Source organism: Protopterus annectens, chromosome 1.part1 (genome assembly GCF_019279795.1).
Source record: "Protopterus annectens isolate FY-2018-M chromosome 1.part1, PAN1.0, whole genome shotgun sequence".
Lineage (NCBI taxonomy): Eukaryota > Metazoa > Chordata > Ceratodontiformes > Protopteridae > Protopterus > Protopterus annectens.
In genome coordinates, this window is record NC_056726.1 from 825,324,776 (window position 1) to 825,346,802 (window position 22,027).

General features: G+C 37.1%; 1 protein-coding gene across 2 annotated transcripts in view; it reads right to left on the reverse strand.

The window, feature by feature from the left end:
• Positions 1-22,027, reverse strand: part of LOC122807596 (myosin-IIIb-like) — a 2,420,886-nt gene that overhangs the window by 317,010 nt on the left and 2,081,849 nt on the right. For both annotated transcript variants that reach the window (XM_044078517.1, XM_044078510.1), the window contains exon 22: positions 4,331-4,422. In XM_044078517.1, coding sequence (XP_043934452.1) covers positions 4,331-4,422 — 92 coding nt within the window. The remainder of the gene's footprint in view (positions 1-4,330; positions 4,423-22,027) is intronic.

Consider the following 22,027-nt stretch of genomic DNA (forward strand, 5'->3'; position numbering starts at 1 on the left):
TTGAGATTCAGTTCAACTCTCAGTATACAGCAGGTACACAAGAAGCTGCTGAGAAGGAATCTGAATCAGAAGGTTGTCCAAATAAGGGAATATTTGAATTACGTGAAGTTTGCAGAAGGCTTCCACAGGGGCCAGACATTTGATAAATACCACTGGAGCTGTAGAAAGAACAAAAATCAAAGCAGAGAATTGATAATGACAGGAAGAATCAGATAAATGTAAACACATCCTGAAGAGAGGGTGAATAGGAATATGCAGGTAAGTGTCCTTCAAATCTAGGGAATACAAGAAAAGTTTGAGGAAGGGAAGAGGGTCTGAAGAGACCACATCTTAAATGAAGGAATCTTCACAAAAGTGTTGAGATAGGACAGCTCTAGAATGGGCCTCCCCGACCACTCCTTCCTGGGAATCTGAAGAATTCTAAAATAAAACATTGTTCCCTGTTGACACAGGGATAGAGGTTGGTTAGTTCCCTGTTCTACCACACCCTTCTGGACGAAAGGAAAATGAGGAACCTGGCAAGCAGGAGGCTGAGGAAGGCTAGAAAATGAAGGAAGGTTATCCAAATAAGGGAATATTTGAATCTACAGGAAAGTCCTCAGGAATAGATGGTATTCCAGTGGAAGCTTGGAAGCTAGGAGGGAAAAACTGATAAAGATCTGGACGGTTTTAACAGTTTTTTAAGAGGAGGAGAAGTATCAACATCTTGGAAGAAAGCGGTGGTAGCTGTAATACCTAAAGAAGGTAAAGAGCCATCGGAATCAACTTCTTACAGGCCCATTTCATTACTAAACTATGATTATAAAGTGTTTATGTTTGTAATGGCTAAAAGAATAGCAAAAGTGATGCCAAAATCAATAGATGTGGATCAATGTGGTTTTGTGGAGGACCGGCAAACATTTGATAACATTAACAGAACACTGATGATCTAGAGGGAAGCAGAATGTATGAAAATAACACTGTTGGTGGGTCTTGATGCAGAGAAAGCATTTGACAGAGTAAGCTGAGACTTCATGAGCAGGGCAATAGAAGTAGTTGCTTTCCCTGATAAAATTATAAGATTGATGAGGTGTATATATTGAGGGATTGGAGGTTCATAGGTTGGTACTCGGTTATAGGCCCTAGGGCCTATACAAGCCTAGCCATAACAATATCCTGACTATTTCTTCCCACAATATTTAGGCAAAAATTAAAGTGGGTGGGGTCCTCCCTGATAATTTCTGCTTGAGTAAAGGAACCAGGCAGGGGTGACCCGTTTCCCCTTTCTTGTTTGCATTATATTTAGAACTGTTGGCAAAGAAAATAAGTGACCCAGAAATTCAAGGATATAATTGGTATGGTAGTTATGAAAAGCTGGCTCTGTTTGAAGATATTATTTTAAACCTGACAAAACCAGAAAGGGACATTACAGTGTTGTGGAAAATTTTAAGACAGTTTCAGATCTTCTTGGGATCCAAAATTTATGAAGCTAAAATAAAGGTAATAGCAATATATTATGTATCCACACAGGAAATGGTCCAGGAATATCCATATTTATGGGGATATGAAAAAATTAAGTATTTAGGAGTATGGATTAAAAATGATTCAGTTGTGGCAGCTAAGGTATGTGGGAGGAGACTAAACAGAAGAGAATACAAAAACTGAGAAAAAGAAGCTTTGTTATATGGATAGGGATAGTAAGATACAAGCAGCTAAAATGTTTCTAGTCCCTTTAGTGTTACACACAGGTCAGGCATATTTTTATCAACCAGAGGAAAAGTTGTAAATAGCAATTAAAAAATATCTGAAGAATTTTATCATAGAGGGAAGATGACATGGGTCAAGTGAGATAAGCTGATTCTTCCAGTAGACCAATGCATACTAGGATTACCTGATTTGAAGGGGAATTTTAGAGCAACACAGTTAAGGCTCTTGTACATAGCACAAGCAGAAAACTGTAATTCAAATTGGCAAGGGAGAAGCTTCAGAAACAAGAAGAGACAGAGGTTTTAGATGTAGACCCTTAAGGAGAATGACATTAATCATACAGAATATTATATTCAGAAAGTATTTTAAGAACTAAGCCAGTATGGGAATGGAGAAAAGAGATTCTGCCAATAGGGAAGACTGCAAGTAGAGGTACAGACAACAGGCACGCTGGAATTCATTGGAGACAACTGGCAAATGATCCAAGGTATTGGGAGCAAATAACTAGAAAGCAAAAGGTAATAGAATGTGCCAAGAATTTATTTAAACTGCAGGTTAGAGATTGCCTTCCCTATCAAGGATTGATATCACAGTATAAGCAAACAGAAAGAAATAAGGGGGTCCTAGATGAAAGACCAGCACTGGTAGAGTTCTTAACAGAATCTAGAAAAGAAGCTGCCATTAAAGGAATAATTAGTAGAGCATATTAAACACTGCATGACACCTACAACAATCAGAGGAGCTTAGAAAGGATTGGGAAGAGAGACTGTATAAGCACTTCATAAAAAGACAATGGGGGTATATGTATATCTCCCAAATATGCAACTAAGTCCAGTAGATTTAGGATTGTTGCTTGGAAGTGTTTACATAGGTATTTTTATATCCCAAGTAGACTCCAAATCATTTTTTCCTCAGGTAGACAGCAAATGTTGGAGGTGTGATAGAGGAGAAAGAGGTAACTGGGAACATATTTTATGGGAGTGTAATGAGTTAGCAGACTTTAAAGATTCCCTGCAGACTGCTTTGTCGGAGATACTGGGTGAGCAAACTGGTGTAACTAAGGAGATTATTTTGTGCTATGATGCAGAATCAGAATTACCTAGACATAGTAAAGCCTTGCTGAGTCTAATTATGGTGGCTGCCAAAAAAGCAATTACTAGAAAATGGAAATCAAAGTCTAAACCAACTTTACCAGAAGTAGTGAATATAGTAACAGAGATAAAATAACTGGAATTGGGATCTTTAGAATAAAGAAGGAGCAAACTACATAGGAAAAAATGGGAATTGTGGGAACATTATATGCAGAAGAGGAACAAAGTTTAAAAGAAGGTGGGATTTGAATGACCTATTTAATATTTAATTGACAATGACTGTATATATTATAAGTGATGTATAATGTTTGCAACTAAAATTGTGTTAATGTGGTTTGTTCATTTATACAAATGTAAGACTGCCTATGCCAAACATAATTTAATAAAGATGCTTTTGTTAAAAAACTAATACAGATGCTGTCTATGGCTTATTTTTAAGTGCTTTAAATAACTAACTGTACACAAATGATGCAATACTTTTAGTTAATGACATCAGTTTTTTTAAACACTCAAGTTAGTTACGCGGTCTTAAATACTACTTTGGTGAAATTGACAAACTACAACATGTTTGCAAAACATAAACACACCACACATCTGAATGACTCTGGCCCTCTTGGAGATTGTACTCTCATTTTCCAAAGTCCCCTACTGCCTACATGCTTACTCCAACTTTTCCTTCAGCTACCTTTCTTTCTACTTTGTTCACTCAACTTTATTCAGATTTATTCTCACTTTTTTTATTATGGCAAATAAGCGGTTCATTTTCCAGCTGAAAAAAACTATGCCCTGGAAGATGAGCTGCTAGAGCTGTTAGTGTCTCCCTTGTTTACTAAATAACTCAAATTATTCACTGTGCATTTATACACTGTTTACTTGACTATCAAAGCAAATCACCATGCATCAATCATTATATTTATGGTGTAGACGCTGGTTGCATTTTACATTGCTATGTATACATAAAAGCCTCTTGTAAATAAAGGGATCCATCTGCACCCATAAGAACAACAGTCAATAATTTTAATAAGCAGACAACATTCACAAGCAGGATTTACTAGTGATTTTTTTAACCAGAGAAGAAAGAAAAGTGTAGAAATAACAGTGCAGGGTCAAGGAGTTTTGGCCTCTATATGCAGTTGATCAAAGCCACTTTCCTGGTCTACTTAAAAAACTTTTACGAACTGCAAACTACCCAATTTGAGTCTGGAAGCAGCACTGAGTCAGAGAGAGACTCTTTCAATCACACTCATTGCAGCAGAATATGCGTTGGTTAAGTTGCAAGGCTGTGAAGTCAGAGACTTAGCCCCTAATCCTTTTATGAGCCATGTGACACTGACAGAGCAAGTTCATTTGTTTTGTCTCCAGGTTTCCTTTCAAAAGCTACATTTCATTTGAGCTCACTGTTACTACGTCAGTTTAAAAATTAATTAATTCAACATTTGTTCTCATGAGATAAAGATTGATGGTCCTGTTGATTCTGTATTGTAATATTCTCATTTTAGAAGAAAAAAACAATATACTTCATAGCAGTACAGCATTATTTATTTCTCACTCACATTTCTGAATGATTACTGCTGCTTGGTCGAGTCTGTTCACACATTTGGCTAGCTGCTCCTTGTGCCAGTATTTAAAAAACAAGCGTGACTTTCTGCAAGAGGAAGAGTAAATTACAATGGAAGAAAAGAAAGTTAGTTTGCAATATTTCTGTTTTTACCCCACTTGCTAGCAATTTTTTTCAGTATCAACAATTACAAGGTATGTTCTTTAACACTCTCCAATTGGAGCATAGCAATGAACACAAAGCAACCAATACCATGGCATAATTTAAACCACTGTTGTTCAGTAACTTCATGGGATCCATAAGCAAAGTTCAAGAGAAACAAACATTGTAAAATATAGAAAAAAAAAAAAAAAAAAAAAGAAACATTTCTGATATTCGAGTTTTAACCTTTTCTACTGGCTTTCAAGAGGTCCCTCTGTGTTGATTATGTACTCTGGACATGTGGACAATACTTCCTATATATTTACACATAACACTATCAAGTTTTTCATGATCCTGCTCACCCTGTTGAGCAGAAGTAAGCGTGACATAGGAGATACAGGTTCAGTCAGTGGACATAATTCCTGAGAAGCTGAGCAGAGGGAGAGAAATGAGCAGAGAGGGCGGGAGGGATGAAATTTTCAGTGATGGGTTTCTCTCTCAACTGTCCAAATTTTCACAGAATGTCCACATTTTTGTCTCATTTTTGGTCTGTTCTTTGTAAAATTTGTGTTTTTTCTGGCAAATTACGAAGGACTAAAGTCACTAAATAACTTCAGTCATTTGAGTTTCAAACTTTACACACTTCAGAAAATACATGCCAACACAACACCTGTAATTCTAGTAACTTACTAGGTTTATAAGAGAAATATTTAAAATCTGTCCCTATTTTTAAGCCATTGTCCCTCCATTATTTTGGCTTTGTCCAGATTTCGTGTTAAGAGGTTGAGAGATATGAACAGTGGTAAGACCTTTACTTCAGCCCTACTGTAAAATAGAAGCATATGTTCTGACAGTCCATCAGGGGGACACAGATCCACCCCGATGATTTTACATAAGATAAAGACAGAGCACAAAAAAATATGAAATACCAGAGAATGAGAGCTCACAAAGGTCTGACTCTTCCCTAACAGGTAGGTCTTGGCCAGTCTGTGACCAGGAATAAAGTGGTCAAAAGGGTGAGCAGTTTTTTTTAAAAGGTAAAGTCAGTCCACATATCATAATCATCTTACCAAAAACCCAGGCGGACAAAACGAGCCAGGCCAGTGATTCATTTATAGGCATCCATCCAAATGTATATGTCTACCTTAAAGAAGATGAGGGTATTTATTTTCATAAGTAATGGAAGATATTCGGGGGGGTGGTGTTGAGTAATTAATAATGCCTCTCCAGTGTGTCTTATTTATTATTTGATGGAGAATAACACCTTTAGTTTAAGTGTTTCTGAAGTCATTTGTTTTGTAGTGGGGAAGGAAATCAAGGAGGGCTTGTTCACTGACAGCAATGACTGCTATATATAAATCCCCTCACAGAAATGTATATGAGAGTGACAGTACATGGCTAGAGCTTCAGAAGCCTGTCTTGGTAGCTAAGGGTCTTTCATCTGGTAATCTTTAAGAACATGTTGGATCTTTCTATCTATGCAATGTACCTGAAAAGATGCACACTAAAAGGGGAGATATAATCAATAATTGATCTGATTAGGACAGAGTAAAATGGAATGAGAACTTCTTTTGAACAGGGTTTGGTGGTCAGCATGGAGGACCATTCGAAAAAAATATAAATAAGGAAAAGAAAAGTGTGTCATTACCCAAGTGGCAGAGGGCAGGATATGCTTGTGTTCATCTGCACTAGTCTCTCTGTGCATTGGTTAATAAGAGTGTGTGCATTCCAAAGACCCCCAAATTCTTGACCTTCTTTGTTCCTGGTACCCTCAATAACCAAACAAACAAATATCAAAGATATACAGTTAAAACCTGAACATTTCATTTATACAATAATCATACCTGTCAACCTCTTAGAGCAAGAAATTTGGACAAAGGCATAAATAAAAGTGGGACAAAGTCTCAAAAATAGGGACAATCTTTAAATATTGCTTTTACAAACTTAAAACATTGATAGAATAACAGGTTTTACACTAGCATGAATTTTCTGAAGGGTATGTAGTTTCTAACTTAAATTGTTAATGATTTGCCACTAATTTGCCAGAAAACCGTAATTTTATTTAAAATGGACCAAAAATATTAGGCAAAAATCTGGACATTCAGCCAAAATCTGTACAGTTAAGAGGTATGAAAAAATTCTGAAGCAAACTAGAGTATCTACAAATACACAATAATCAAAGTGAAACAGGGTATAAGGAAAATGACACTTGCTGCAACAGACTTTCCTCGAAAATATATACTGACCACAAAGGCAAGATGTTCATATGCACTGCCAATAACAAGAGTTCGAAACTGGTCTTGGGGCACTGAAAAGATCCAAGAAGGACAGGTTGGAGTGGCCATCTACTTGCTCTACCACACCAACTTTAGAGAGATTGGGATATGCCACATGGATCTCTACTGGGGGTGTCCAGGAATCTCTGAAGTTAAAATAGATTGAAGAACTGTCACAGATGTCCAGAAGATAACACCTCCTTTTCAGAGACCACCTTAGCTGTGACCACCCCCACCCTCACTGTGGGCACACCCATCCTTCCCTATCAGCTCCTCAAGATGAGTTGCTAATCAAGCCTGGGCTGTAGCTAGGGTTTTATCCCTTTATCCATGGTGCTGGCTAGGGAATGTGTCAACTGTTAATACAAGTTGTATTGGTGATTGTGGGGAAATATAATAAAAGGGAAAAAGAGGGAGATACACTGAAAAAGTGACAGGAAAATTATTTTAAGTTGGACTATGCACCCAAAAGGCAAGAGGCTAGTGAACTGAATGCCAAGGGAGTCATGGGATTAGGGTTAGAGTTCAGCCTTCTGGAAAATCTATCGGGGGACACCTGACCTGGGTGTAATATTTAAAAGTACTAGGGAGTTGAAAGGCAAATGCCAGGAGGAGGAGGAGACAGTGGCAGTAGGGGATGTGTGAGTAAGTGGAGATCTAAAAACTGAAATGAATGAAGGAGACCTTCAACTCTCAGAAATTCCCTATACATAATAGCTTCTTTAAGGTTAAGAGGACTGAAACTTGTAGCACGCACTATGATATACACGGTTGTATTCCTTTGAACTATCTTCACAAGAAATCAAGAGGGATTAGCAAAACAATGCAAGACAAACCACTAGGAAATCTTCTTAAGGTGCTGAGAATAAACTACCATAAAAAACAAACAAAAAAAACAGTACTCATTATGCAACTTTAATAAAACAGTTTGCATTCTTTCCTTACAACTTGGAACTTCATCAGAACAGTATTGATATAACTTCTCATCACTTATAAAACACACAAACCAATTACCACAATAATTAAAACAATAATTAATAATTAATTTACCCAATAGTTAATGGCTCTTTAAACAACATTAACACTCTAAAAATACATATACAGTTGTGCAAATACATATCAATTCATTAAAAGTTATTAAAAATGAAACCATATGTTAAAATAATATTATGCTGCTACACCTTTAAATTTTATCATCTCTCATATGAAATACACTTTGAACAGATTTCATTCAAACCTGGGCTTTTTGTGGCATCCAACAATATCTGCTAAAATAATTCTTAGGATTCCAAAAAAACTATCCCAGTTACGTTTTGTACTTTTTGCGCACCTTTTCCAAAATGAAAAAATAAACTTCTTAAAACCTATACAGTCATTAGAATGAATGCTTAATGCATTATTTCCATCATGCTTTTTTATAGCATATAAATGCTGACAAATCCTTTTTCAGGGAGGGTGTTTTGTCTTACCAATATTAAAGGACCTAGAACAAGAAATACGGAAGTTACAAGATGACACCACTAATGACCTGTTGTTTGATTTACATACTGAATTGGTCAACAAAGTTTTTCTTGCTATGGAAAAATATTGTGACACTTTGGGAGCAAAAGCAATTGAAACCTGAGAGATGAGACAGAATATTTGGGCAATATAATCCTGGAATGAATACAAATAAAAAATAAACAGCATGCTGTGGTCAACAAGGCTGAATAGAATATAAGGAATTACAAATAAAAATGGAGAATTCATTGACTAAGAAAATTTTCCAACCCCATCCCCTCCCTCCGCCTGTTTGATGTTCACAAAGGGTGAGAGAAAAATTCAGTGAACCTTTTATCCCCAGGAGGATCTCCATAATTATCAGAAATATTAGGAATAAGGCCAGAGGACAGTACTGTCTCAGCAGGGAAGAGGCACAGGATGAACAAAACGATCTTGAACAAGATTGTAAAAGGTACTGCTTTTGACTGTGGGGGTTTTAAGATGTGTAATTATACCTATTTAAACATGCTATCTAAAGAGTCCACTTTTGTTCCAAATTGAAAGTTAAATATGGTAGACACTTTTTTTAAATTTGAATTTAAATGAGGTGGCAACTGGTAAAATATTGTCCCATAAAATACATTTACCCCCCAATGACCCCTGTTGCTGTATACGAAAAACTATGTCAGCAAGAAATAAGGCAGTTTTTCGCAAGTAACACATGACATAATTACTATAACTTGACAAGAAAAGAAAAATTACTCAGTGATTTGAGGGGGTAACCACACGATCCGTATTATGAAACCGGACAAGGTTGGGGGAGTGATGTCAATGGGCACAAATATTTATTTACATAAAATGTTGGGTAAACAGAAGGTGGATGAGCAGGAAGGGAGACAGGCTGTGAAAGCATAGAACTGTTACACTATCACTGCTGAATAAACATCAACATGGCTTGTCTAAACTTGGGATATGTCTCTGAGTCACAAAATGAAACATGGTACTGAGACCATCGTCTACTGTCATGTAGATCAGGAATGCGATACAATTAAATAATTTTTAAAAATATCTTAAATCATTACATTTTAAACTGTAATGTGGAATTACACACATGAATAGAAAATAAAAATAATAAGTTTCCATTGTAAAGGCATGCAGTATTCACGTTCTTTTTAACAATTTTAATTCATTCCAACATTACATACATTCATAGGTTTAAGTTGTTCAATTTATCCTTCACTTAATTCCTGATGAAATTATGACTGAACTTTCACTGCTTGCATCTTACTGTCCATGTTCATAAGTAAAAAGCTTCCAGCTTTTACATTTTTATATTATCTTTTATTTTCTTCCCACATAATCCTTTTTAATCCATATAGCTAAACATTTAATTTCATCATGCACCCATAAGTATGAGTACTGTTAAACCAACTCAAGCATGGGAACACAGTTTACTACTATGATGTTTGTTTTATCTTCATTCTACATTCTGCTCCATAACACTAAAATATCACTGTCTGGATTTATAAAGTACAAAACAATATGTTCTGCATATAAAGCTAATTGTTCTCAAATATCATGTCAGTTATATGTTTCAGTTTTTAAACCCCTTATTTTCTTTGTCAGCAGTTCTAAACATAAAATAAATGAGGATATCCTTTTTTGTTACCTCTGTTCACACACAGCTTGTTAGAGCGCAACCCTCCCACCTTGACACTTGCTGCAAACCCTTCATATATTCTCCTAATTAACCCTTTTATTTTGCCAGGGGATGCAAATACTACCATTGCCCTACTCATAAAATGTCATAAAATGTCAGCTGACTCACTGAATACTCTTTCTACATCGAGACCCAACAATGATAATGGTGTTTTCTTACATTCTGCTTCGATATGGAACATCCTCACTGTTCCATTAATGTTGTCAAATATTTGCCTCCTTTTCAAAAGGCCACATGGATCCTATCAACTCTGGTAACAAGTTTGCCATTCTCTCAGCTATTATAGATATAAACACATTAAAATCATAGCTTAAAATTAAAATGGATCAATATGAAGCCAAATCTGAAGGGTCTTTACCCCCTTTGGGCAATACAGCCAGCACAGCTTTCCTTTAAGATGCTGGTACATCTCCCCTTTTAAAATAGTGTTAAACTATCTCTATCACTTTGCCATCTTAGCTTCCAACTTTTAATAGGAATATTGTCTGTTTCTGGAGACTTCCTGTTGATTTATTATACAGCACCATTTTTATCTCATCAGTTCCTATTTGGTTATTAATTTATCAGCCTATTCTTCCTCAAGTGTGGCATAATTAAGCCTTCCATAAATATCCACGTGTGGCTTTTATTGGTTTTCCCAGTCCTCTGCTTTATACAACATTTCATAAAGTTTCCAGAATATCTCTAATACTGCGATACATTCTCTGGGTATTTTTTCTCCTCACAGGCTCCCTATGTTAGGCTACAGCACTTTCTACTTTATGTTGCCTGTTGTTGTGCTAAACATTTTTGTGTTTCAGAGTCCTCAAAAATTGTGATTTAAAAGCAACCTTTCTAAACTCATACATATTACCAAAAAACTCCCTTATATTAACGTTAGCACTCTGCAGTTGCTCATCTTGCACTGTAAGATTCTCCTTATTCTACAACACTTTAATCTTTGACAACCCATCTAAATAATTAACATTTCATCTGTCCCATATCTCTAGCTCCAATTTCTACCATGCTTTTACACTTGGCTTTCTCTTCTGAGAAAACTTCTCTGTCTTCCTTAATAAATACTTTGACCTTAAATTCATTTTTTCATAGATAAATAGGAAAGCACCAATGCCTCAAATGTACACCTTTAACTCACATGTATACATTAGTTTATACTAGTGAATGACCTGAAATACTTATTGAAAAGGTATCAAAGCAGCCAATAAAGTACACATGATCATATAAGATATATTTCCTATCTAGCCTACTCCGTTTATTTTATCTCTGGGAATAAGACACAAATTCTCAGTTCTGGCTACCGAATTCATATCTTCCACACCAAATATTCTTATATACTTCTACAGAAATATACCCATTCTAGGTTCCCCCTGACACATCCTCAATATTGCAAATTGGGTTTGAGTTCTCACTATAACACTCCTTGCTAAAATGTTATTTCTCATCAAATTAGTCTACGTTCCATAATAGTTGTTACAGGTCAAATACATGGCAGTGCAATCCTCCTCCCCTGCAAGTAACCCCTTACTACCATAAATCGACCATTATTTTAAAGCATGTCTGATAAGCAGTATTATGGCTCTCCTTTTCCTTTGTCCCTGATAGTAAGGAGAACATCCATACCGAACTTCTTTGTCAAATTCACATGCTCATTTATATTCAAATGCATCTCCAGTAACATTGTTACTTGCATCTGACAATACTTACTATAATTCAATACGTTCTGCTTTTTGTCTATGCCTGCAAGGCCATTTACATTTCATGTCAATACTGGAAAATAAAATTACTCCATATTTTATATGGCAGTTCTTTTAAATATATGTTTCCAGCTTGCATGCACATAATATTGTTTGTTAGGTTGATCTGATATGTAGATGCTTATTCTCATTTTTATTTGATGTTACATTTTGTCAGAAATTTTGTTTCAGTTACAACAATCTAGAAAAAAAACAAAATATTTTTTCAACCCTGACCTCTCCATCTCACAACAAGGACATCAAACTATATACTCCAAACTGAGGCTGAAATTGCTCTTTTGTGCTTTATCCTAGTTAACAAAACCAAACAAAATAAAAATAATCATTAGGCATACCTTACTTTCAATGAGCCAAGTTCAAACATATACAGAAACAAACATATATACATCATTAACACAGAAACCTTTTTCGGACTTGGAGGAACATAAACCACAGCCAGAACTTAAAGTAGAAAACTTTTAATTGTCACTTTCAAAACATACAAAGCTTAAAAATTTGAGCGCTTTCATTCGTTCATGTTAAAAGTCGAATTTCATCAGACATTTAACAGTTACAAATAATATAAACAACTTTGGATGGTTAAGATTCCTTTTCCCACCATACCTGTTCCATTTTAGAATGCTTTTTACATTTAAATTACCATTTAAGCTAGGGGCGTGTCTGCTTGTAGCTTAATTTGCAATCAGCAAACACCAGCTTGAAGTGAAAGAACTCAATCTCCCCACAAACTAGAATTTTTTTCTAATACAATAAAGTTGAATTGTTTGCACCGAGGGCTACCCAAAATGGTCACCCTTTCTTAATGCCTGACAGTGTTCCTTAATGCAATCTCTCAACTTCCTGATTGTTTTCCCTATGTAGAATGCATCGCACTGAACACAAAAAGCAAGATATTATATACATTTAAATGTGCATAAATTTAAATGAAAAAAACTTCAGAAAACTCTGCTATGTACATAAGGATACTAAAAGCAATTAACACCAGCAGCATTCAAAAAATAAACTTCATCTTTTTATTTGCAATCTTACAAACATTGACACATGCATACATACAATGTCTTCTGATAACACAACACCTCCCAAAATAATATAACTGTGTTCTCTTTAGAGATCACAAGAAATGAGCATATTGAGTGCAAATTATTTGTACTATTCAGAAGATTAGAACTTAAGATGAAGACACATGAACAACTTTATGAGCAAATAAACCAGTTTCATGTCTGATTTTGCCTTGTATAGAATTGTGTGAAAAAATAAGCATAAAGCATAAAACATAATTATAAATAGTTAACACATTGCTGTAAACAGTTTTGATACTTGGATAATACACTATCAACTTAAAATCCAGGAAAGAGAATGACAGCGATTTTCCTACGGATATTTTAATTTCTTTGGTTAGATATTTCTTGACTAAATATAGACAGGTAAGCTTGTAGCAAGTTGCTCTAAGTATATAAAGGATGGTAAAGTAATGAGAAAAATCAATTTCAGTATTTCAATCCATTCAAAAGTGAACTGCACGTAGTTGGATCAATTGGATGTAATTTGTCAAAACCAGACTTCTCATACATTCAGAACTTTCTCCTTTCAATAAGAGAAGGATATCAAAAAGATATTATAAACATAAATGAGCATTTTAGAAATGAAACTAATAACACTCAAAACATTCATAACTATAGAGAAAAACAGGGATCCTGATGTGGACTACTGTAGAACTCCATAGAACTCTAACTGGAGATGAGCATAAAGAAACAAATTTAGCAACACTTTTCCCTCTAATTATGACATCTTTGTGAGAAATAGTCAAAGTCAATGTCCCATTCTAAATGAAGATTTGACAAATGCTTTACATATACAGTCTGTGAAAACAGTTTTAGTAGAATAACCACTTCTAACACCATGTGGAAAATCACTCAACAGCTTGTTAAACTAATTAAATTCTTTAAACTGTCAAGAGTTTTTAAGAATTATCAGCTTTAGAGAGGCAAAACAATGCAATCAGTCTGCAATTATCTCTTCGATTCGTCCTAAGTACATGTGTTAATACATATGAGTGCAACAGAATTAATCATCCAAACTGTAAAAAAAAAAAAAAAAAGTCCTAAGTTTAAGGATATTAAATCTACAAATGGAGGTCTCTCACTACATGAGACAGCAAATATATCTGGGCTCCAAAATAAAAAGAAAAGCCATCAAACCATTTTTTATCAAGTTCATATCTCTCAACCTAAATCTGGAAAAAGCCTAAAATAATAGGGGGGGGGGCAAAGGCCCAAAGGTAGGGACAGATTTTAAATAATGTTCTATTAAACTTAAAAAGTTGCTAGAACAGGATTTGTGTTAGCAAGAATTATGTCCTTCTGTATCACTGTTGCAGTAGTCTTCATAGAAGAGATATACCGCCCAGGGCAGCCTAATGCACAGCCAGTATGAAAAGCCTAAAAAAAGATCTTGGATGCACTATATGTCACATTTATGCTCCCCACACAGAACAAAGGGCATAAAAGAGATGTATGGATGCAACTACCTAGCACTTCTTTTGCTGCCAGTTTGAATGCAATTTTTGCCAGTTGGTCTGAACCCCTTGTTTTAATAACTTTTCTTGGTCTTGTATTTTATTACACTACCTAGAGTTCATGTCATCCAAGAAGAGAAACTGTCAGTGTGGGGACCAGATTACCCATAAAGATCATCACAGTGTCTTTTTTGTTTGGGTGCTTCTCACGACCATACTTCTTGTAGTATCTGTAAGGCATTTGTGCCGAAGATGGGAGGTTTGGCATAATAGTTAAGGTGTTTACCTTGCAAATACAAGCTGCAGGGTTTGATTTTCAAACCGGGTAACTGGCTAGGCTTAAAATGGCCCATAAAGGGCAGTTGGCCTTGTACTAAACTATGAATGAATACTTTCTATGAATACACTCAAACTATTTCATTCCCTGGCCATTTATCTTAAAAAAAAACAGCTGCTTAAAACAATTAGCCCAGGGTACCACAGCAGAATCCTTTAACCCTGAGATGCTCCCTCTAGGTAAAAAGAAGGCCAAGAAGTCTCAGATGGATTCTTTAGCTGCCCAGCCTCCACCAGATGTTCCTCTAGAAGCAGGTAATAGCACTGTAGGTTGTTTAGCATGTACATTTGATTCCTCTGCTGCAACCCTGCTGGAGGCCGGCATGGATCCGTATTTTCACACATCCTCCGAGGCTTTGCAGGTGTCTGCTCTGGACTTCAAGGGGGAAGCACAATTCATTATCTCAGCAGGTCCTGGAGGGACTCTGCAGATCTTGGTCAGGGAGGAAGTTCTGAGTTCTCTTATCGAATCTCACCAAGGGTAGGAACTTGCAGTATTTGTTAGAGCTGATGTCCATTCTAAGAAAAGACAGAAACTGAATCATGTTTCTGTCTGTCCTATGGATCCTCAAAGGGAATGGCAAGAGTTTAGTCATGGCTTGTTTTCTGTCTTAATGACCATAAAGCCTCCTCAAGGGTTTCAGTGTCCATTCCACCTTGGACCTCTACCTTTTCTAAACAGCTTAGTGAACCAGGTTCCTTGGATAAGGATTAAGTGTCTGGTGAGGGGTTTTTGTTCTATTCTTCACCAATGACTTCACCTTTGCCTTATGGTTCTGATGAAGATGAGAGGATTTTGTTAGCCCTGAGTCTCCCTTTTGAGGAATTGTCCTTTTTGGGACACAATTACTAGGATGATGGAATGCTTTAAGTGGTATTGATCTCAGGTGTCTGATACTCAGAGAAAATATTATGAGTTGCTTATGGTGGATACTCCTAAACCATTACCAGATCCTCCTGTGTTAGCTGCCTTGTTAGACACTTTCATTGCTGCTTCCAAGTCTCCTGATTTTCAGCCTCGTGCTCCTAAAAAACCTGATGAGTTCTATAAGGTTCCTGAGGATTGTCAATTTTTATGTGTGTCGTCCTGTTGTTGATCCTGCTGTGGTGTCAAACTCTTCTGACAAACCTGGTTCAAATGGAGCAAGTGTTAGCTTCTCTAACATAAAACTAAGATTATAAGAGGAGCCACTGGTTTCCTTGGAGCTGTCTTATGCAGCACCCCTTTCAAAAAACACTTTCACATGAAAATGCATTGAAAAGGACAAATCCATGGGTAGATTCACCAAAATAGCGAACAAATTAACTTTGACAGAAGATTAAAACAGGCCATATGATAGTAACTCAAACAACTGTTTTAAAACCTGAAATACTCTTGTCCTGAATGCATGTTAGTTATTTTGTTGGCACCAACTAGAAAAACTTTTCCATTAGTTTATATATTACTTTCTAATAGTGGGCTTTATTACCTGTATCAGTACCTACTGCATATCCTCAATTAACAGGTATCTAAAAGGTATTAAGATCTTATCATCCAGGTAGTCAGCTGTAGTTGTTTGAGGTCAAGATGCATCAAACATCCCTGTTTTTATTTGAATTAATCCAGTCTGTAAGGAAACTTGTGATAAGTACTTGCCCTCAGTTATTTCCAAAAGAAGGGAGAACAAATGTTGACTGGGCCGGAAAGGTATCACTACAATGACCTCGGGGGATTCCTTCTGAATCTTCAGATGTACCCTGGAATCAGTGGAAAGGGTGGAAATATATACTGGAACATTTCTGTCCAATGAAAAGAAAAGGCCTGTCTTCTAGGCCTTCTTGAATGGAGTTCTGGAACATAATTTTGCCAGGTTGACTGTTTAGAGAGAAGGCAAAAAGTTCTAGCTGAGGAATCCCCCACCGATGGATCAAATCTTGGAAGACCCCCCCCAATCTAGTTTCCACTCATGAGGGTCTACATTCTTCTGCTTAGCTTGTCTACCACATACTTTCGCCCTGAGAGAATGCAAGATGCCTCCAGAGTGAGATGGTGCTGTTAAGCTCTATCCTATGCTAACACAGCTAGGCTGCATAGGGGACAAGATCTGGTTCCCTTTGCTTGTTTACGTACAGCATTACTGTGTTATTGTCCATAACTACTGGAAGAGGGTCTGGGGACCATGTATGATTCAAAGAGTTGACTGCCTTTGTTATAACTAGCACCCCTTTTAAGTTTATCTGCTTTGGCCCATCTTTTTTGTCTCAGAGACAGTGCACATTTATTCCCGCTTAACACTTCTCCTCAAGCAAAGTCTGAGGTGTCTACTGTGAATGACTTGTTTTAGAGCAGAAGAAGAAAATGGAAGACCTGAAATGAGGAATATTTTATGTTGCCAACAAATGATTTCTCTTCTCACAAATCCCAGAACTGAAACTTGAAACAATAATGTATATTGGTGCTGGGACTAAAGAGACTTCAAATACCACTGCATCTTTTTCATGTGGAGTCTTGCAAGAGGTATCATGAAAATCATAGATGCCATGAGACCAAGAATCCTGAAGTATTCTCTCATAGTGACAGAAGTCCGAGTGGAAACCACCTGGAATAGATTTAAATACAGATCTATTTTGTCCTGTGGAATAAAAGCTCATTGTGGTAATGTGTCACACAGACAACCCAGAGAAACAATCCTGTGTAATTACCTACTTTGAAAAAGACTTTGCAAAGATAAGCAAGCCATCAAAATATGGAAAAATTTGGATACGGTGTAGCCTGCAATGGGCTATGACAGGAGCTAGACATTTTGTGAGCACTCCTGGAGTAGTGAATAGCCCAAAGGGTAAAGCAAAGAAATATAATGTGATCCACACAAACAAAACTTTAAGAAATGCCTGAAATCTGAATATGATGATAGTCATCTTTTAAATTTAAGGTTACTACAAAACTCAAATGAGGAAGCAGAGGTAACAGATTGTGAAGTGTAAGCATTTTGAAGTTGGACAATATCACAATCTAAATATCTAGAAGTGGTCTCTAGGAATTTTCTTTCCTTGGCACTTAAAACATTCTTGTATAAAACACTATTCCCAACTGGGAATGAAACTGCTTCAATTACTCCCTGAGTCAGGATGTAGTGTAGGACAGGAGGAGAGAAAAGAGAAGGGCTTGGTCTGGCAAATGAAGAGGAAGCTCTTGAAAAAAAGGACTGTCATCTGTATCCTAGCGGGTTCAGCTTCAAAACATTTTTTCTGAAACAATTTGTTGCCAAAGCGAGAAATGGAGAGTCAGACATTCTAGAAGTGATGAGGAACTAGCTGGGGGGTTAAGGTCTCCTATATAGTCATTTTGACTTGTACTCTGATTTGTCCTAGAGGGTTACAGCTTTCTTTAAGGAACCTCCCTGCCACTACTGCTTAAATGTCTGCTTACCAGTATTCCAGTGAGACTGCATATTTTGTTTCTTGCCAAAACTGGACAAGGGAGCAGAAAACACCTTGGAAAATATAGAGAAGGGCTGAAAAATCTGAGATTCCCTGAATCTTCTTACCTCTCTCATCACACATTTTGATAACCTCTAGAGCAGAGGCTCCTAAAACTAAATCTCCATCCAAAGGAGAATTCAACATTTCCTTTTTGACATCTGGGAGATTCTGAGACCATGGCCAGGCAAATCTCAACACAGTACCAGTGGCAAAATTCTTGGACAGACTAATTGCAAAGTCAAACACATTTCAAATAATGAGCAGACTTGAGAAACAGAAGAAACTACACCATACACACAAGAGGAAACTACAGCCAAAACATTCCTCATACTTTTCACAATTGCTCAGTATGAACTTTTAACAAGTGAGCCTGACAATTTAAAATTTAAAAAATCAAAGCTGCAAACAACAAAATTGTTCCCCAAACTTATAAATAGCTTTACCATTCTTGTCAGAAGGAGAGGTTAGAATATTAACAAAATGCTTGGCAACAGCTGTACAAAATATATCAAAACTTGAAAGACTGAAGAACTATGAAGATTCTATCTGCTTTCTTATGGGCAGAAAAATCACAGGCTGTGACAAAAATATTCCGCAAAGCTGACCACACTGCTGGTGACTGATACAGGTTCTGGGAATTCCAATTGCAGCAATACATAGTATTTTCTGAGGAACTGAAAAAACTGGCACACACTAGGAATTGTCTCGGAGAAAGTGAATGCCTCACATGCAAATTCAGACACCATATTCTCCTCAGAATCTGAATCAGATAACGGAGGAGAAAAAAACAGTATTTCACCCTTCATATTCCCATAAATATTTAACATGTTGCATCTCCTGTCCAGAGAAACTGACACAGGAGGTTAAATGTCTTTTTTGACACTAAACTTAAAACAAACAGATTTAGTATTACCAACAGCAGCTTCCCAGGGATGGACACAGCATTTCGGCTAAGGAAGGACACATTCCCAGCCCCTTCACCCATGACCAACATGTCTCTCTTGCTAACTGAGGGAACCCAGACAGCTGTAGAGGACATGTCTAACTGCCAATCCATGGTGGCTGTATGGACAATACCAGAGAGATCTGAGAAAAAGATGAATGGTCTATGGAATGAGCTTTGTTCAGAGCAAAGTCACCAGCTGAGACAAAACTTATTATCCTGCTGTAGTGGAAAGGATGCTTAGTTAACTTTTTCTTTTTTTGAGGCTGAAAGATTGTCTGACCAAAGAACAGGTAGTTTGTTCCATGGTCCAGCTGAAAATGGCTGTTTCCTGGGGAAGCTTCACAGCAATAGGTGATAAAACAGAAAAAAATTGCAAAAAAGTAACCTTTCCTCATAAAAAACAGTAAAAAGGACTTTAAACACATTCTCCCAGCCACAAAAAGTATGGTAGAGTACTGAAGAAAGTTATAAAAATATTTGGTATGGATGATATGACTTCAATAATAGTAACTCTGACATAAATTACATATTATTCCCCAAGGTACAATAATTGGACTAGAATGGACAGAAATTCTACTTCAAAGGAACATGTGAATTTAACTGAAAGCTTCGACACACGCACAGCTTTAGACCCTGGTACACTACTACCTTTTTGTTAAAAAGCAGAATTTATGGAAGTAGTAAAAACAAGTTATGTACTCACCATAACGTTCCATCTGAGTAGTTATACTTCATTTTTCTGCAACCTCTGGGTATACAGATCCGTAACGGATCTGAGCTGTCAACTTTTTTTCTAGCATCTGCTCCTAGCTCCGAGCTCCTCCCCTTACCCATAATGCCCTACCATCTCCTATCTTCCCTCAGATCGTGTTTGCTGCAACCAACAATATATATGCAACTCAACCCAATAACCAACCTGAAAACAGGATAAGGTCCGGGGGATGGAGAGAGGGAATGTTGCAGAAAAATGAAGTACAACTACTCAGATGGAACGTTATGGTGAGTACATAACTTCTTTATCTGAAGTAGTTAACTTAATTTTATCTGCAACCTGTGGGACAGAGTCCCCAGCTACTCTGATCCTGGGAGGCCCTTATGGAAGGATATTCCTGAGCACCACAGAGCCAAGGGATGCTCTACCCCTCGAAATCAGATCCAATTTGTAATGGGAAATGAAGGTAAGTGAATTGGCCCATGTCGCTGCTGCGCAAATATCGTCCAAGGGTACTCTGGACCAAAAAACAGCAGAAGTCACCATGGACCTGGTAGAGTGAGCCTTAACTATTCCAGGAGGTAATAACCCTTTTGCTTTGTAAGTATGTGAAATGCAAAGAGTGATCCACCTGGCTGAAGAAACTTTAGAAATAGCTTTTCCCATAAATGCTTTGGAAAAAGAAACAAACAATTGGTTAGTCTTGCGGAAAGACTTCGTTCTATGAAGATAAAAGCAAAGTTGTCTATGAACATCCAAGAAATGGAGTTTGTATTCACCTTTATTTTGAAAATTGGGAAAGAAAACGGGCAGATTAATGGACTGGTTTAGGTTTGCTTCAGATGCCACTTTAGGTAAGAAGGAAGGGTTAGTACGAAGGGAAACCCTATCCTTATGGAAGACCAAATACGGAGGCACGGCAGACAAAGCTTGAAGCTCAGACACTCCCCTAGCCAAAGTGATGGCTACTAGAAAAGCTGTCTTCCAGGACAAAAATTTTAAGTCCACCGATGCTGCAGGTTCAAAAGGAGGGGCAGCCAATGTCTGTAAAACAAAAGTAAGGTCCCAAGGAGGAACAGAATCCTTGACAGGGGGCCGTAGCAGAAAAGTACCTTTGAGGAAAGCCTTGCACAGCCTAGAGGAGGCTAAGGCCATGTTGTCTTCGCCAACGTGAAAACTGGAAATGGCTGCCAATTGTACTTTCACTGTGCAGGAACTAGCTCCTTGTTAGAAAAATATGTATTTAAATATATGTGAAATGCTAGTTTAAAAGCAAGGTAGTTTATAATGCATTTTATTCTATTAATCATATAACAGAAGGGATAAATTCATGTGTAAATGCAAGTAGCTTCTGAAACTGCAGTGTGCTTTGACCCCTGACCCTGGCAGCTGCCATCTCAGCAAGCTTAATGTTATGCTTTTCATAAGTGATTATCTGCTGGGTCAGGAAATTAAAATGTGTAAATATTCCGCTTCTTCCTGATAAGATAACTTGCCCTTGTAAATAATTAAATCTTCCTTTCCTGATGTAGTAATTTGTCCCTGTAAGATAAGAACACAGCTGGTGGAAAAGTGAAACAGTGAACAAAGAGGTGAATTTAAAGTCTGAATCTGCTATTGTATTCGAACTGATATGAGACCTTTAAGAAGTAGCTTTACAGAAAGACATTATGACTGGCCAGCTGGATAGCAAGGCCGTATTGTATCTAAAGGAAAAGTTTTTTTTAAATGTACTGCATCAGCATTTTTAGATGAATAGAATACTGTTAGTAAAAGTGATGTAGATGCCTTGTGACTAACCACATCAGTAAGGTGGGCATAACTTGAATGCAAACACTATAAAATATTCTGTACTTCCTGCATCATGTCAGACAAAATTCTGTACTTGTATGTTTTTTTGCCTCCTGGTGTACACTAGTAAACTTTTGAATCTGAACCTCCTGTGTACTGAATTCTGATTTTTTATTTAACACTCCTTGCTGAAAAATACTAGACAGGAAGTCCAACACCACTGGAACAGGAGCTGTAAAGGGATTTATTTCTCTCTGTGAAGCCCAAATGGAAAAGCGCTTCCATTTACTGCAACATATTTTTCTAGTGGAATCTTTAAGAGAGGCCACTAGAATCGATTTGACCTGGGATGAAAGACCGGGAGTCCTGATGATTAATGGAACTGGAGCAACCAAGCTGTAAGCTTGAGACTGCCCAGATCGGGTGGACGTGACCCCGACGGATGGGAAATTAGATCCAGGCAGGGATCCAGAACCCATGGGGGAGCTAATAGATGAGACCAAAGGAATGGGAACCAAACCTGACTAAGCCAGAATGGGACAATGAGGATCACTTTG